At 37.8% G+C, this 16,621-nt stretch overlaps 2 protein-coding genes across 2 annotated transcripts; one reads left to right on the forward strand and one right to left on the reverse strand.

The window, feature by feature from the left end:
- The first annotated feature begins 448 nt into the window (after nt 1-448).
- cuzd1.2 (CUB and zona pellucida-like domains 1, tandem duplicate 2) lies at nt 449-9,366 on the forward strand. The gene is made up of 21 exons (XM_030156653.1): nt 449-500; nt 745-786; nt 1,250-1,394; nt 1,523-1,719; nt 1,847-1,945; nt 3,014-3,058; nt 3,302-3,400; nt 3,549-3,584; nt 3,913-4,011; nt 4,169-4,210; nt 4,538-4,636; nt 4,799-4,834; nt 5,164-5,262; nt 6,229-6,267; nt 6,392-6,536; nt 7,125-7,330; nt 7,442-7,617; nt 7,706-7,936; nt 8,075-8,235; nt 8,868-9,112; nt 9,205-9,366. Exons 1-21 carry the CDS (start codon nt 449-451, stop codon nt 9,246-9,248), a joined length of 2,337 nt encoding a protein of 778 aa, XP_030012513.1. The 3' UTR covers nt 9,249-9,366.
- Nucleotides 9,367-9,457: 91 nt separating this feature from the next.
- Nucleotides 9,458-13,510, reverse strand: ikzf5 (IKAROS family zinc finger 5). Its single transcript, XM_030156419.1, has 4 exons — nt 13,100-13,510; nt 12,743-12,893; nt 12,205-12,378; nt 9,458-12,126 (listed from the first exon to the last, which is right to left on the reverse strand). The coding sequence occupies exons 2-4, from the start codon at nt 12,873-12,875 to the stop codon at nt 11,162-11,164; spliced, it is 1,272 nt and encodes a 423-aa protein (XP_030012279.1). The 5' UTR covers nt 12,876-12,893; nt 13,100-13,510; the 3' UTR covers nt 9,458-11,161.
- Between the last annotated feature and the right edge of the window lie 3,111 nt (nt 13,511-16,621).

Here is a 16,621-nt window from a genome sequence, read left to right on the forward strand (position 1 = left end):
TTAAATGTATTGACACATTTGACTATATCGACAAATGAGTTGACTATACTTAATATTTTCTAGTAGTCATCAAATTTATATTTTTAAGTGCATTCTAATTATTATTATTATTATTATTATTATTATTATTATTATTATTATTATTATTATTTTATTTATTTATTTATTTATTTTTAAGTAAATTTGACATTTGGGCTGACAGTGTGTTTAATTCTCCTCCATCACAATTTCCCAAAAACAAACAACAAAAAAACCCCTCATGACATTCTTTCAGCAAATACCATAAAGTACACTTAATGACAGTGAACCAAGTGTGTGTTTCTCAGGACCTATCATATTTGGTGACATCAAAAACCGTATAGTGTTGTATAAATGTCTGTTGGCTCAAGGGTATATAAACGGTCCTTTTCAGCAGGTAAAGCAAGTTGGAAAACAACGAGCTTCTATCATGTGGAGTCTTGTGGTTCTTTGCAGCGTAATCGCTTTGCATGGAGTGCAAGGTAAAGTCAGGTGGTGTTTTACTAAACCATTATATTTATGGGTTTTATATTTGAATGATCTGTCTATGTTACTTATATTACTTTATGGATGGTAATGGTTAAAAATGTAATGAAATTATGTGAAATAATCTTTATCTGACATGTTTATTAAATATATCTTTTTGTTTGTTATTGAAAGCTTTCAATAGTCTTTAAGAGGCATATGTGGATCTGATCTTTCACATTTTCTGTTTTTATCCATCAGGTGATGAACGCTTCCTAACAACACCCCCTGCGGAGTCTGCAGGTATGTTTAAGCTTTAATTGACCATACATTACATTTAAACTAAGAAATGAGCTGAGTGTCCATGACTGTACCCATGCTTGCATTTGCCACCAAATATAACTGTTTTACTCTCTCCTTTTACCCTTTAATAGTGGCTTATGAGACTACACATTCAGGTAAAATAAGTCTTCATACAAGTCACACATGATGCTTCTTAAAGTCACTTAAACCAATTAAAAAAATCTGTAATATCAGAAAATAAAAGATAAATCACTACATTTGTTTTACATCAGTGTAAAACTAGAGGCAAAATAGTTGTCAGTGTTAAAATGTCTGAGGAAAAAAATGACCATTTTTGATCAGTTCGCTAACATTAAACCACTAGTTACTGAATTACAAATGTCTGCTGTAACTACAAACCAATATAAAAATGTTTAGACGTAATCAGTGGATGTGATCAAATGTATTCACTGTCTTTCGTCAGTTATTGACTGTGGTGGATTCCTGTATTCCTCAAACGGTACCATTAAAAGCCCCAACTATCCAAACAACTACCCAAACTATGCAGACTGCACGTGGTACATCAGACCTGGCTACAATATCGTGAGGCTGGAGTTTCTTTCTCTACAGTAAGTGTGGTGTAAACCCACCAAGGTGTTAAGTACTTTTGTACCACAGACAATAAATATTTTAATGAAAGCATGAAGAGAAATATCGCCTCATGACAACATCCCTTCTCCTTCTTGTCTTTTCACAGACTTGAGAGTCATGAACATTGTGGTTTTGATGCCGTTAAGGTCTATGATGGCTCAAATACTGGGCAGAGACTCCTGGGGATGCTGTGTGGTTCCAATACATCCACTTTTTATTCCACTGGGCCTTTTATGACTGTGCGATTCAGGAGTGATAGCATAGTCCCCGATCGAGGATTTCTGGCTGAGTACAAGACTGTTAGTAAGTCATAAGTCATGTATTTTGTGCAGGTTTTGGTACTTTCATTGCAGTATGAAATCTCAAAAATAACTTTAGAAAATCAAGTGAGGCAATATTTTTGTTATAGAACTGTCTGTTCTTTCTGTAGCTGGAGGTTCCTGTAGATACAACTGTGGTTACACCGTTGGAAACTGCTCTTGCTCCTCTAGTTGTAAATACAGAGGTAACTGCTGTCCAGACTACAAAGGTAAGATTTGCACTTTTTACAGAGAGCCTCAAAGAGTATGTGATAGCAAATATACCTAGATAGTCACTGAAAATTGATGAGCACATACGAGTCATTTTTTAATAAGATTTGAGAGCATCCTGTATATTTCCTAATTCAGGTGAATGAATCCAATTCTGACTGTATTTCCTGTGGTTCAGTGTTTCTAATCTCTCAACAGTCCAAACTGACAGATGAAGTGTGTGTCATTCTGTTATTGGGTAGAATTTGTCAATTCAAGGACAAAAATAGAGCTGGAAGCATCTGCACACATTTCCATTGAGACAGCAGGAGTAATTTTGACTGAGTCATCTGTTTTCTAGCCTTGGTTGGCAGGGAACATCTAAACTTATCCTGTGTGATGCACTTCCTTTACTACAAAAGCCCATTTCTCTGACAGTATGTGGGGTTTGTTTGGTCTGGAGCTTCAGCTGGTAACTATCCTTAAATTAACAGCACCATTAAAGGACCTTAGTGCATTGTTATTCAAAGTAAGGCTACTATAAAAGTAAATGCTGTCTCAGATCAGCCTGGGTAGCTGCTCCTGCTCAAACGTTTGTCATTTCTATGGAAACAGTTGCTATGACTACAATGGTTAAGTGTCCCGCTCCTCTCAAGCTTCAACATCACCTCACCTCTATTAAACTGCCATGTTTACATGAAGAGGAAAGGAGCATCAGATTAGCCCTAATGTCAGGACAACTGCAGCAGATACCTGGAAAGCAGATCCTGCTCAGGCTCTTGTAGTTACTATGGTGACTGTTTCCATGACTACTACTGTAAGTGCCTAATCAACAGCTTTTACAGGCTCTGAACACACTCACTTGTTGATTTTATCCTATAGACATGCCAGTGCATTTATATATATATATATATATATATATATATATATATATATATATATATATATATATATATACATATATATATGGTTAAACACTTCAATAACCTGTTTTACTCTTACAGAATAAATGGCAGATAATCAAAATCTGTGTTTTACATAGAAAGCTATAGAAGATAATGATCACACTGTTGTCTGTTTTGATACAGTTTACTGCTCTTCAAGTACTCCAACTACTGTCAGTCCCATAACAGGTATGAATACATCTGTATAAATTATAGGGCTTCATCTTGTGATTTCTTCCAATAAGTAAGCAACACTGACATAAGCAGGCTGACAGTATCAAAGTAACAAATGTTTGAGTTTTTGCTTGAAAAATTGATGTAACTATTAATTATTTATAAAACTATCACAGATACTCATTGCAGATATTTGATGTTGCTATAATGAAGCATTACTGACATGACTTAACCTAATCCTGTGTCTGTGTCTCCCAGCTCGTCCCTCATGTCGTTACAACTGTGGATCATACATGGGAAGCTGCTCCTGCTCAAGCTCTTGTCAATACTATGGCAACTGTTGCCATGACTACTACTGTAAGTGTGTTGAACCAACAGAATCAACAGGACTTACACCATCTTTTCAGTGAATGAGAGGGATCTTATTTGGCATGAAACATGAACAGTAATGATGTGAAAGTAAAAGGAATGAAAAATATTGATGTCATTTGTCTTTATCATCTAGCTTACTGCTCTCAAACCACTGGAGTCCCTCCTACAGGTATGTACAACTGGAAAGAAAATTGTCATTATCATCATTTATAGAATTGTATCTCAGGAATATTTTCATCTGTCCTCTTAAGTAATAGCCTTAAAATGATCGTTTTGGTCATCCAAAACACAAAGAATTACATGGATTACACTTTAAGTCGACATTAAGCAGCAAATGTAAAACATTAGCCTTTTAATCAGCATTTGGTTGAAATGATTACTTTGTTAAAGAATTATTCAGTTGACTAAATGATCAACTGATTAATCATTGCTGATAGTTGATGTTGCTATTATGAAGCATTACTAACGTGACCTAATCCTGTGTCTGTGTCTCCCAGCTCGTCCATCATGTCGTTACAACTGTGGATCATACATGGGAAGCTGCTCCTGCTCAAGCTCTTGTCGATATAATGGCAACTGTTGCCATGACTACTACTGTAAGTGTGTTAAATCAACAGATTCAACAGGACTTACACCATCTTTTCGGTGAATGAATCAGGTCTTATATGGAATGAAACATTTACAAGATGAACGGTAATGATGTGAAAGTAAAAGGAATAAAAATATTGATGTCATTCTTCTTTTATCGTCTAGCTTACTGCTCTCAAACCACTGGAGTCCCTCACACTCCCACAGGTATGGACAACTGGAAAGAAAATTTATATTATCATCATTTATAGAATTGTATCTCAGGAATATTTCATCTTCCCTCTTAAGTAATAGCCTTAAAATGATCATTCTGGTCATTCAAAACACAAAGAATTACATGGATTACACTTTAAGTCAACATTAAACAGCAAATGTAAGACATTAGCCATTTAATCAGCACTTTCCTGACATGATTACATTGTTAAAGAATTATTCAATTGACTAAATCATCGATTGATTATTCATTGCTGATAGTTGATGTTGCTATTATGAAGCATTACTAACGTGACCTAATCCTGTGTCTGTATCTTCCAGCTCGTCCCTCATGTCGTTACAACTGTGGATCATACATGGGAAGCTGCTCCTGCTCAAGCTCTTGTCGATACAATGGCAACTGTTGCCATGACTACTACTGTAAGTGTGTTGAACCAACAGAATCAGCAAGAATTACACCATCTTTTCAGTGAATGAGTCACGTCTTATTTGGCATGAAGCATTTACAGGATGAACAGTAATGATGTCAAAGTAGAAGGAATTAAAAATATTGATGTCATTCATTCTTCTTTTATCATCTAGCTTACTGCTCTGAGACCACTGGAGTCACTCCCACAGGTATGTAAAACTGGAAAGAAAATTTGCATTATCATCATTTATAGAATTGGATCTCAGGAATATTTTCATCTGCCCTCTTAAGTAATAGCCTTAAAATGATCGTTTTGGTCATCCAAAACACAAAGAATTTACATGGATTACACTTTAAGTCAACATTGAACAGCAAATGTTAAACATTAGCCTTTTAATTAACATTCAGCTGAAGTTATAACTTTTTTAAAGAATTATTCAATTGACTAAACGATCAATTGATTAATCATTGCTGATAGTTGATGTTGCTATTATGAAGCATTACTAACGTGACCTAATCCTGTGTCTGTCTCCCCCAGCTCGTCCATCATGTCGTTACAACTGTGGATCATACATGGGAAGCTGCTCCTGCTCAAGCTCTTGTCGATACAATGGCAACTGTTGCCATGACTACTACTGTAAGTGTGTTAAATCAACAGAATCAACAAGAATTACACCATCTTTTCGGTGAATGAATCAGGTCTTATATGGAATGAAACATTTACAGGATGAACGGTAATGATGTGAAAGTAAAAGGAATTAAAAATATTGATGTCATTCTTCTTTTATCATCTAGCTTACTGCTCTCAAACCACTGGAGTCACTCCCATAGGTATGTACAACTGGAAAGAAAATGTGCATGATCATCAGTCTTAGAATTGTATCTCAGGAATATTTTCATCTGCCCTCTTAAGTAATAGCCTTAAAATTATTGTCTTGGTCATCCAAAATACAAAGAATATACATGGATTACATTTTAAGTCAACATTAAGCAGCAAATTTTAAACATTAGCCTTTTAATTAACATTCAACTGAAGTTGTTACTTTTTTGAAAGAATTATTCAATTGACTAAATGATCAGTTGATTAATCATTGCTGATAGTTGATGTTGCTATTATGAAGCACTACTAACGTGACCTAATCCTGTGTCTGTGTCTCCCAGCTCGTTCATCATGTCTTTACAGCTGTGGATCACACATGCCAGGCTGCTCCTGCTCAAGCTCTTGTCAATACTATGGCAATTGTTGTCATGACTACCACAGTAAGTGTGTTAAACCAACAAAAAAATTTAATTCATTTATTGGATGCCTGCTTTGTTTGCGTTCACTTGTGCAGAAAGGGGTTACAAAGTTCACTTGAAATACAGTATAAGTGTCCATGTAAATGCCATATATGTGTTCAGGTGACACAGCTGACATGTATACTGAAAATTAGCCAAAAATGTCCAAAGATTTACGCTCAGTTTATTGGGGTGTACAGCACCAAATGAACTGATATACTAATTTTTTTGTAGGATTGAGTTGCTCTTTCTTTTTTGTGTTGCTTGTTAAGAGGAGTCAAATATTGCTGATGTGAAGATTTTGAGTCTTCTTTTTGTCATGTAGCTTACTGCTATGGATGGAATACCACCCCCACCCCCACAGGTATGAAGCCCTCTCTGCTGTCAATAGTCAACCAGTCGACTGCTGTATATCATTAATTGTTAGTAGAGTTGATAGCTTTTGAAGCAAAAGGCATCTACTGAATTTTGTCTTGTTCCACCTTCAGAAAAACCGTGTGGGGGCAGTCTGTTTGGCTCTGGCTCCCTCACCAGCCCCTATCACCCCAGTTACTACCATGACAATGCTAACTGTGTCTGGCAACTCAGAGCACTATCTCAAGAAAGACTCTACCTGACATTCACATATCTGCAGTGAGTCCTGGATACAGTATATGAAAACAAACCCTCAGCTCTAAATCAAGCTACCAGATAAAATGATTGTTTTCACATAGAGTCAGTTAATAACAAGTGCATAGTAAGACTCCTTATAACTATCAAGAACACACTTGCTCAAGTAAGAATCAAGATTTTGACTTTATTTTCAGAGGTAAAAAAAAACATGAACTATTAAAGTATTCTTACTGTACTCCTCAGTTTTCAAGTACTTCAAGCTGCTTTGTAGATTTTTAGATAAAAACATATCCCTTTAGAAATACAATAGTCCAAGGAAGGAATTAACAGAGAGCACGAGTATTACTATATTGAACAGGATTACCATATTGAAAAAGCACCAAAGACCTTTACACACAATAATGCTTCAGTTACCATAATGTTATACAGTATATGTAGTAATACTGTATGTCAGTCACAGATAGTATTTCACTGATACTTACAATATTTTGGTGATAATATGTTTGTATTTTTTTAGTGCTAAGTTTGAGGTGTTTAACATTATTATAACTTTGATGACGTGATCACTTCCTCATTCAATAATATACATGTATTCACATTAAAAAACAGACTGGAGAACTGCTGCGAGTGCGACTACATTGCAGTCTATGATGGACCATCTCTAAATTCAAGATACTTGGGGAAAGTGTGTAACGACTCTCTGAAGACTTTCCACTCTTCTTCCAACTACTTGACTGTGCTGTTCCGGACTGACGGTTCTGTGGTTGGCAGAGGGTTCAGGGCTGAGTTCAGAAACTCCCTGGCACCACACTTAGGTACATTTTGTTAGATTTATTGCGGCAAAGACTCTGTATATCAGAACATTTAACCTGGATTGACCCAGCTCACCTTCTTTTCGTGTTGTAAATGTCATGGTCCTTCATCAGGCCGAGTGGACTGCTCCTCAGACAACATGAACATTGTGATTCAGAGGAGCTACCTGAACTCACTTGGCTATAACAGCTACAGTCTGTACCTGAACGACCCACACTGCAGACCTCAGGTTACCTCATACCAAGTGGTTTTCAATTTCCCCATTAACACCTGTGGCACCACTCAGGAGGTAGACAACTTTTCAACTTCTTCTGACAAATGAGTGAGCTAGCAGGGCAGATGTTACCTGAATGACTATTTTCTTCTGCCTTTGACAGTTTGACAACGACAGAATTACCTACACCAATGCTGTCCGTACTGATGGCCCAGACCTGGGAGAAATCACTCGCCAATCTCACTTTAAGTTGAACGTGAGCTGCATAATGGAGCAGGACTCAGTGTCTCAGATTATTTATAGGACGGAACACAATGATAACAGCAGCGTCATAGGCACTGGTAGATTCAATACAACTATGGCTTTCTACACATCAAGCAATTTCTATTACAAGGTAGAAATGTGCTTTTCCTTGGATAGTAAAATAATATCTTTTACCCAGAAGTTACTTTAAACCTGTACATTGCACTTTATTTTCTATAATAATACAAACTTGCTGACATGTTTTGTTTACATTATTTCCTGATGTCAGGTGACTGAGGTGCCATACCAGGTGCAACTCAACCAGTATTTGTATGTTCAAGTGGACCTAAGGAGGAGTAACAGCACCCTGGTCCTCTATCTCGATACCTGTGTGGCCTCACCCTCACCCCATGATTTTCAGACCAGAACCTACGACCTGATTCGTAACGGGTAAGACAAGACAGACCCAAGGCTGTGACTTGTGTGAGGGCTCGTCACATAGGATGTTGGGTAACTTTTCATGGACCACATTTGGAGCTTTTGACATGTGACTCATGAAGGTCTTGTTTAAAAGCTACTCATGGCATGATTAAACAGAAAAGTCCCAAAATATTATTGTATTTATAGGGGTAAATTAACACTTGGTCTGTAATACACAGAAGGGTGTTGAACATCAATGCATTTGTCATCAAATATAACTCCTCTTCCCTTCAGTGAAGTAATAAAGTTCAAGGTGCAGAAAAAAAATGTATGCATAATTTCTGGTAAAGCCTGTGCATTAATTAGCGTTAACCCTCAAAGACCCAAACAGCCACTGTCGACCAAAACATCTACTGATCTAAAATATTTAGTGATTTTTTTTTTTTTACAGAACGGGTATTAAAAAAGTACATCGGTTGCGCTTAATTATAATTCAGATCCTTTCACTATTGTTTTTCAAGTTTTTCTTTTTGTGTGAATGTGAAGGGTTACTTCAGGACACTATTTACTTCATCCATCATCATACTTGTTTACTTTACTGGTTTTGCTCTTTGTTCATGTCTGAATGTAATGTGAACACCTTCAACCTGTGCTACCCTCAGATGTCATGGAGACAACACCGTCTACACATACCTGTCAGGTTCCCATCCCTATGCACGTTTCAGATTTAATGCCTTCAAGTTCCTGCGTGCTACAGAGTTTGTTTATATCCAGTGCAAGGTCCTGATATGTCCAGCCTCTGACTACAACTCCCCATGCCGCCATAAGTGCAACAGAAGGGTGGCTAGAGACCTGGGGTCAGACCATGACAGCCAAACTGTGGTCCTGGGTCCCATCACACTCAAAGGTCAGTAACAATTTTACCTGGATTTAATGTTTCAACCTAGATCACAATAACACATCCCTCAAAATGACATTTCATTATTTTTGTGTCCCCAGAGCCTGAGAAAAAGGAAGGGACTCATCAGGAGGCTGAGGCTTAACCTGACACGAAGATTAACTTCTCAAATCATTACATAATAATCACTGTTGCTGCTGTAGTTCTGTTTAGACAATGTCTCCTATTTACTCTTTATGGCATAACTTGATTAAAAGCATCATCAAAAGACACTGCTTCTGTATTTTTAGACACTTCTGATGACACAGAATTATAAATAAACGTCCTGTAAAGAAAAGAAAAACAGACACAACACTCTGTTAGAAAACACTTTACTTATAAATTAGATCCATCAGTCTCACAATAAAATGATTTTTCATCCCAGAGGGAAAGAGTGATAGCCAAAAGGCTTCAACATTCAGTATTATTATTATTATTATCTATGAACCTACGACACAGAGAACATAAGGCGTCTGTACTGGATGCCCCTATTACTGGTAAGCATGGAGATGAGGAAGTGGTCCTAAACAGTAACTATGTCCTCCACACATGTTGCTAAGCAACAGACAACATTACCCTAGACAAAGAACAATCTTGCTAAATTAGCAATCTTACTGCAACATGAGTTTGCTGTTTTGACACTGAACATCTATCCAACCACTCAGAATACAATACTCAATAAATATTCAGAAAAGCACTGGGATCACAAGTTAAATGGGGGATCTCAGTGAGTGTTATCACAAAGGTTAAAACATGGCATCCCTGGTGCTACATGGCAATTCTGAAAAAGTTTTCACTGAAGACACAATACATGGAAATTCTGTCCTAAACATGGAGCTACAGGATATGAAAGTGACCTCATACAATATCAAAACATCAGAGTGAGTTGATGTATTTAAAAGACTATGGAAATCAATTTTATTAAAAATAAGTGAAGTTGCCAAGAGTGGGCACTATGTAGGGAAGAGGGCTTAAAAAAGTAGTTAGTTGCCACTTGGATGTCTGACCAAAACCAAATTTTGGACAGGTTTTAATGCAGATACCCCATGGTAGAGCTGGCATTAATTCCAAAGTAACTTAGCAGCATTCATGAAGCAGAATTTTGGCAAAATCTTAGCTACCATAGGAAGCTACAGTGGCCAGACTTTTTTCCATTTCCAAGGGCCTATCCTTTACTGTAAAAAAATGGGATATATCATTTTCAAAATAACAGTCCTCTTCATCATGGACACCCAAGAAAATGAATATGTCAGGCACTGCAAAGAAATAGTAGTAATGCACCAAGCACTGAAGTAATTTCAACAAGGCTCAAGTAAGATCACACTATGCCAAGTTTCACTCCTGTATAAGTATCTGAGCAATGTTTACCCACTGCTCCAGTAGTGTTGAGAATTTATTTGGGTGGCCTTGTTATACAATATAGCTTTCCTTACAAAAGCCTTTTGTACTTTCTGGTATTTAATATTCATCATATCCTCATAAGGATAGGTAGATGTGTGAAATCTGATAATCCTGAGCAAGTTCAGGGTCACAGATTTCTGCATGTTTTAGATGTCATAACCTCAAATCATGCCCACACTACCACTAAGGAGAGAATAAACATCTCTGCAACAACACTTCCAAATTTGTGTTTTTATAATGGCTCTGCGACCCTTCATGCCCATCACACTGGATTGAACATTGCTTAAGGTACAAGTCAGGTAAATTTGGTAAGTTATTATATTAAATAAGGCAGACTTCGTAATTGAGAAGCTTCTTGTTCCTAATTGATGAAAACAGGTGAATAAACTTTCACCAACAGCACCACAAATAAATTCTCAATATGAAAACACTGATCATCCCTTAATAAAAACACTTGGATGGGCACCTTTAAATATACAAAAAGAATGTCTTCCTGTGTAAGTACAACTTTAAAAGGCTAGGCTACATCAAGGCCAAGTAAAATACCAATAAATAAAATAACTATGGAATTAATAAAACAAAGTAGTCTGTTTATAGTTCTTTCTTCTCATTAATCTACTACTTATGCTGCCCACGGGCAAAGTGGCAGGCAAAGTCATACTTGCTCTTGCACTTGTGGCCACAGATGTTGCACTGGAAAGGATTCTCATAGCCATGGCAGCCCATATGGATGGTGTAAAGGATGTTGTCAGGAAAATAGATGTCACAGTGCTGGCAGTGATGCAGCATGTGGGGGTCCTGCAGGGGAGCAGACAGACCTGGGGCTGGTGTACTGGGTTGGCTGTTGGAGATACTGGGCGTACTGATTCGCCCACTGTGCTCACTACAGGGTCCCCCTCCAGGGCTGCAATTGCTGTGAGGAGGAGCCCGGGGCTCTGGGGTGATTGGTGAAGAAGAGGAGGCGTGGGCCATGCTGGCTGTAACAGCCACAGGAGCTGTGGCAGGGTGTGGCTGCTGAATGAGGAAAGGCTTCTCATCGACGATAGACTCAGCTCCCGGAGACACAGGAGGCTGAGTCTGGGCCTGGGACTCTGAGGGAAGGCTTGCTAGTTGACCAGCTAAAGTAGACAACTGGTTCAGGGGGTTATCCATGACCATATCATGGTGATGGTGGTTTTGATTTGCAGATATCCCATCCTCACCTGCCCGACTCTGATTATCATAAGTCTCCTGTCTCAAGTGGGGCAGCTCATGGGAGTAGTCGCTGACATTGTCAGCTTTGTGTACCACCATAGAGGGGGGACTGAAATTGATTAGTAGGCGGCGGCCATAACCCAGTGAACTAGCTTTCTTCTGTAACACACTCAGCATCTTCTTGTGGGAAAGTGAGCGAGCGCCTTTCATTGGCAGAAGTTTGTGGCGTCTGCGGCGATGATGTGACAGGTTACTGCGATCGCTGCAGCGGAAGGAACATAGCTCACACTTGTAAGGCTTTTCCCCTGTGTGTGATCTCATGTGGGCTTCCAAGTGCCGCTCGTAGGCCGAAGCAAATGGACAGAGGTGGCAACGGTGAGGTTTCTCTCCTGTATCATGGAATAAAAAAAGGTTAATAAAAATTAACAAACATTCTGAGAATGGTATACAAATATCTTAACACATACCTGTATGAATTCGGATGTGCTCAATGAGTCGTGCTGTGCCTCTTGTAGCATAGTTACAGTAGCGGCACTTCAACTTGCCATCATAGGTCCTCTCAAAACCATCAACCAAGATCCCTGAGCTGTCCTCAAGGGACATATCCACTGAAGGATGATCCAGGCCATTCTGACTGCAGTCTGTATAGAGGAACATTTACAGGACTTCACTATCCTATCCACACAAACTCTGATTTTACTGTTGTATTCAGGGAAAATGTAGTAAATCTGGTGTAAAATGACAACACTGACTGGATTTAACATCTGAGTGAATTGTAAATGCTATAACTCTTGAGCTTCTAGACAACCACTCTGAATGTCACAGCAAATTTAAATCACTTAGCAAAATCATTACTTCAAGTGTTGCGCAAATATGTGGATGAAACAACAATTTCCAGCTGATTGCAGCAACTTTGAAACGGTTAACCTCTGCGTGTAAGACATCACGTGACAACATGGAAAACCACACAGATCATGTGTCTAAAGTTAATGATCAGATAGTTACCGGCTGGTAGCTCATCCGCCTCCTTGACGCCGCTAACAGAGCCTGATATCATGTTGACATGTTGAGTCTGCTGGCTCAGATACTCCTGGAAATCCTTCACAAAGTCCAACGTGTCCGGTTTTTCTTCACCCATTGATGCAAATGTCCAACACTGAAATTAGACTTTCATCAACCTTCATGTGGCGACGTTAAGTTTGTTACAGACACTACCTTTTACAGACACATGTGTGCAATGTCAGCCAATGTAGACTAGCATTTTATTGAAGCAAAACTACAGGTAAGCAGCTAAACTGTAAAAAGTTAAAAGTATTGCCAGGGTTGTCGTTAGCTAGCCGTTCTTCCAAGATTTGGACTCACCTGTTAAAAATAGGTATAAAATGTGACCAGATCAGTTTCTTTTATTGGAAAGGCAGTCAAACAGCTATGCAGACACACAGACGGGATAATCCAGGTAACCAGGGGTGACACGTAGGAAAACGGTGCGATCTGATGTTTCGTCGATCGCTCCTACACACCTCTTCTCCTCATCATCATGTTGTTTCCACCGCTACGTATATTCTGTTAGCCAGCAGCTAACGCTAGCTTATCTCGGAGAAACCATCTTCAGCAGCAGCACCGGTTCACGGTGGATAAGGTCCTTATTTATACACACCGTACATGTAAGAGTAAATTATTAAGAACACTAAGGATTCGGTAAATTAATGTTTGTCCACCTACTGCCTAACCAAAACAATAAACCCCGTTCTCAGGGGTGAAAGTTCATCTTGTCCGCCGTTATAAACTGTCCGACTTCACACTTTATGCTCGAAGAAAGGTTCCTATGTGTTATTCCAATTTAACAGCATGGATAGAGTGGAAAATACAAAGCATTAACAGCAAAAATAACGATAAAAGGCAAGAAACAAACAAACCAGTGGTTAAAAATGTTAAATTAGTAGTCTAGCTAACAAAAATGGAAATACCAGACCTCCTGTAATTTAAAAGAAAATCTTTAGTTTTTCTTTTGGCTGAAATGAGTATCCTAACCTTTTGACTTTCACAGAAGGCACACTGAAATTGAATAGAAAAGAACTCAGTAGCCTATGACAAAACTTGAAGCATTTGAATTTGTAAAGTATGCTGACCCACTTGTTTGTTTTTTCTTTTGGCACAGCTGTGGCCATGGCCCAAGGTACTGAAGATTGGGTAAGTGCATTAGTTTTCCTTTAGATACATGTAACAGAATGCGACACATGATCTCTAACTCCTCATAATCTGATACATCATAGTTCCATTTATTAAGTGGCTCACAGTGGTTCAAAATTATTTGAAGCATCTTATTAATTTTTTTAAAAATGGCTTTGTTTTAAAATTTGTGTGTGGTTTTTATAGGATAACTAAGGAAAGCATACTGTTATTGTTAAATAATTAGTCAACAAATACTATCAGCATCTACATGAGACATTTGTAAAATTCTTATACCTTGGCTAGTTAAATTAAGGCACTATTTTATTAAGTAAGGGTCATGGGATCATGCTTTACTTGAACACTTAAATGTAACAGAGCCTTCATTAATGTCCATGGTGATAAACTGCTTTTTCCCTTGTTCATCAGAGCCTGGTTTCCTTTCATTAGTGACATAGATTCGAAATAGCCATCTTTTGCTCTCGCCACCAGCTAATGATGTTAACTGATAGCCTATACAAAGATCTGTGACAATCACACACTCTAAGCTCTACAGCCTGCAATTATGTGCAAGTGGCAAATGAGGCACAACAATTACATTACTTTCAAAAGCTATCGACTCATTCATGTTTTATCACAATCAATAATTTACTAGTAAGTGCTTGGTGAAGATCACATTGCCCCATTTGTGTCAAAGTTGTAGGAAAACCACTGAGGAGAAGATGATAAATGGTGTAGCTGAGTGAGGCCACTGTATCCTTTTACTCCATTACAACTGCTACTGTCAGCGCAGAAGAGTTACAGCAGTAATGTAAACCGTCTACAGGTGAACTCGTGTAACACACTGTAACATGAGCAACCCCTTTATTATTGACAATATCTATCTCTCTGTGTAGCTATTTCATCTATCTATCTATCTATCTATCTATCTATCTATCTATCTATCTATCTATCTATCTATCTATCTATCTATCTATCTATCTATCTATCTATCTATCTATCTATCTATCTATCTATCTATCTATCTATCTATCTATCTATCTAGTCATCCTTCAAACTGAATAGTTGTATTTGTGATACTACAAATAAATAATAGCAAAATTTTTTGTTTAGGGTGCCAATGCTTCTTTATTACTGCTCATATTGCTCTGAATCCAGGATTTTCACCTGTCCCAGAGTATTTTAACTGTAATATTTCTAATGATACTTAACATTAATCACATCAGGGTCAACCCATTTACAGCTAAAGCTTTTGTTCAGAGGTTACATTTTAACTGTGGTTGAACTGATGGAGTTTACGTTGTGTTTTAGATACATTTTAAACACAGAAACTTCAATTTTAGTTTCCTGGTCTTAAAAATTCAGAAGCCTCATCCTAATCACTCATTTTCTGAATTATTTTAGAGTAGGGTTCTGGAGAAAGGACACATATTAGAAGGTTAAGTAAAGGTCACATCTACATACTTCCTCTTCCTGTTATGTATCTGTCCTTGGTTCCACTAATGGAAACATATCTAACAATCGATAAAACCACACATGCATTTTATTTGCATGTTGACTGGCTATTTGTATGTGCTTGGTAATCTAAAATAACAAAACTTAATTCAAGTATGAGTTGTACAATTTTTACACATTGCATCTATAGGTCTTAGTACCCTACAAACTACATTCACTGTCACTAACTCGCACATGCAGTTCATATTTTAAACACTAGATGGCGCAAACGTATCAGTGCTAAATCACTGTGCTACTTCCCATCATATTACACACTTAACAACTCAGATGACACAAGATACACTGCAAGAAGAGGTGGAGGCTTGTTTACTCATAAGAGTAAACTTACAGTAAACTGACTTAAAAGTCTCAACATTATACACATAAGTCGGCTGCAGACATTGAAAACTCAGACCGTCCCGTGTGTGTCATTTTCTGGTCCTGTGGGACATCATGTAAGGGACCAACAGAACACATGACAGTCGACCTCATCATTTGAACCATGACCGCCAGAGCAGCCAATTACATCACCTCCTAACAGCCTGTCCACACTAATGTTATTTTATTGCAATTTAATTATGCTCAGGTTTCCACCCGGGCCAGATCCTGTTGAATAATTTACACACAGCCACGATGATTTGTCTCCACTAAAAGACAAAGTGCACACTTCTTTGTGCTCTCATTTGTTTGAGTACTTTTGTGTTGGATTCCAATCATATAAATCATTAAAACAATGATCTTTTGTTGTATTTTTCCTGCAGAACATTTCCTGCAGTTGTGTCCAACGTGGCCTATGGTTTGATGGACAGATTTATTAAGCCTAAAAATACTTAAGGGGAATAATTGGTCAAACTTAATTTTGCATTAATGACATGTCCAGTGGACGATATATTAAGCTCTTCTGTAAAAGGGCAGTGTATTAATGAGACTGAGAGAAGGTAATAGTCTAATAGGGCTTGGGTTGGCATTTACACCCAATAATGCTGTAGTCAAGCTGCCAAAAACGTACATAGAAATGATTCCATTTACTGTACAAAAAACTGTTACATGCAAAGTGTTTTTTCCCTCAGGCATGAAGGTAACTGCATAATATCTAACATAAACTTAATCAAATAAGATTAAATTTGTGTTCTCTATTCTAATACCATAAAATTACCCATATTCTAGTCTTTTCGAGGTGTAGCTTGAACTCAAAACCTTTACAAAACAAACCTAAATTGT

This window comes from Sphaeramia orbicularis, chromosome 15 (assembly GCF_902148855.1).
Source record: "Sphaeramia orbicularis chromosome 15, fSphaOr1.1, whole genome shotgun sequence".
NCBI lineage: Eukaryota > Metazoa > Chordata > Actinopteri > Kurtiformes > Apogonidae > Sphaeramia > Sphaeramia orbicularis.

Bases quoted from the DNA above. Each gene is read 5' to 3' on its own strand.
- ikzf5 (XM_030156419.1), bottom strand. From the start codon at position 12,875: ATGGGTGAAGAAAAACCGGACACGTTGGACTTTGTGAAGGATTTCCAG. The intron at 12,379-12,742 runs GTAACTATCTGA...TCCTCTATACAG, and splicing joins GGCGGATGAGCTACCAGCCG to ACTGCAGTCAGAATGGCCTG. The intron at 12,127-12,204 runs GTATGTGTTAAG...TCCATGATACAG, and splicing joins GCACATCCGAATTCATACAG to GAGAGAAACCTCACCGTTGC.
- cuzd1.2 (XM_030156653.1), top strand. From the start codon at position 449: ATGTGGAGTCTTGTGGTTCTTTGCAGCGTAATCGCTTTGCATGGAGTG. The intron at 1,395-1,522 runs GTAAGTGTGGTG...GTCTTTTCACAG, and splicing joins CTGGAGTTTCTTTCTCTACA to ACTTGAGAGTCATGAACATT. The intron at 4,835-5,163 runs GTATGTAAAACT...TGTCTCCCCCAG, and splicing joins CACTGGAGTCACTCCCACAG to CTCGTCCATCATGTCGTTAC.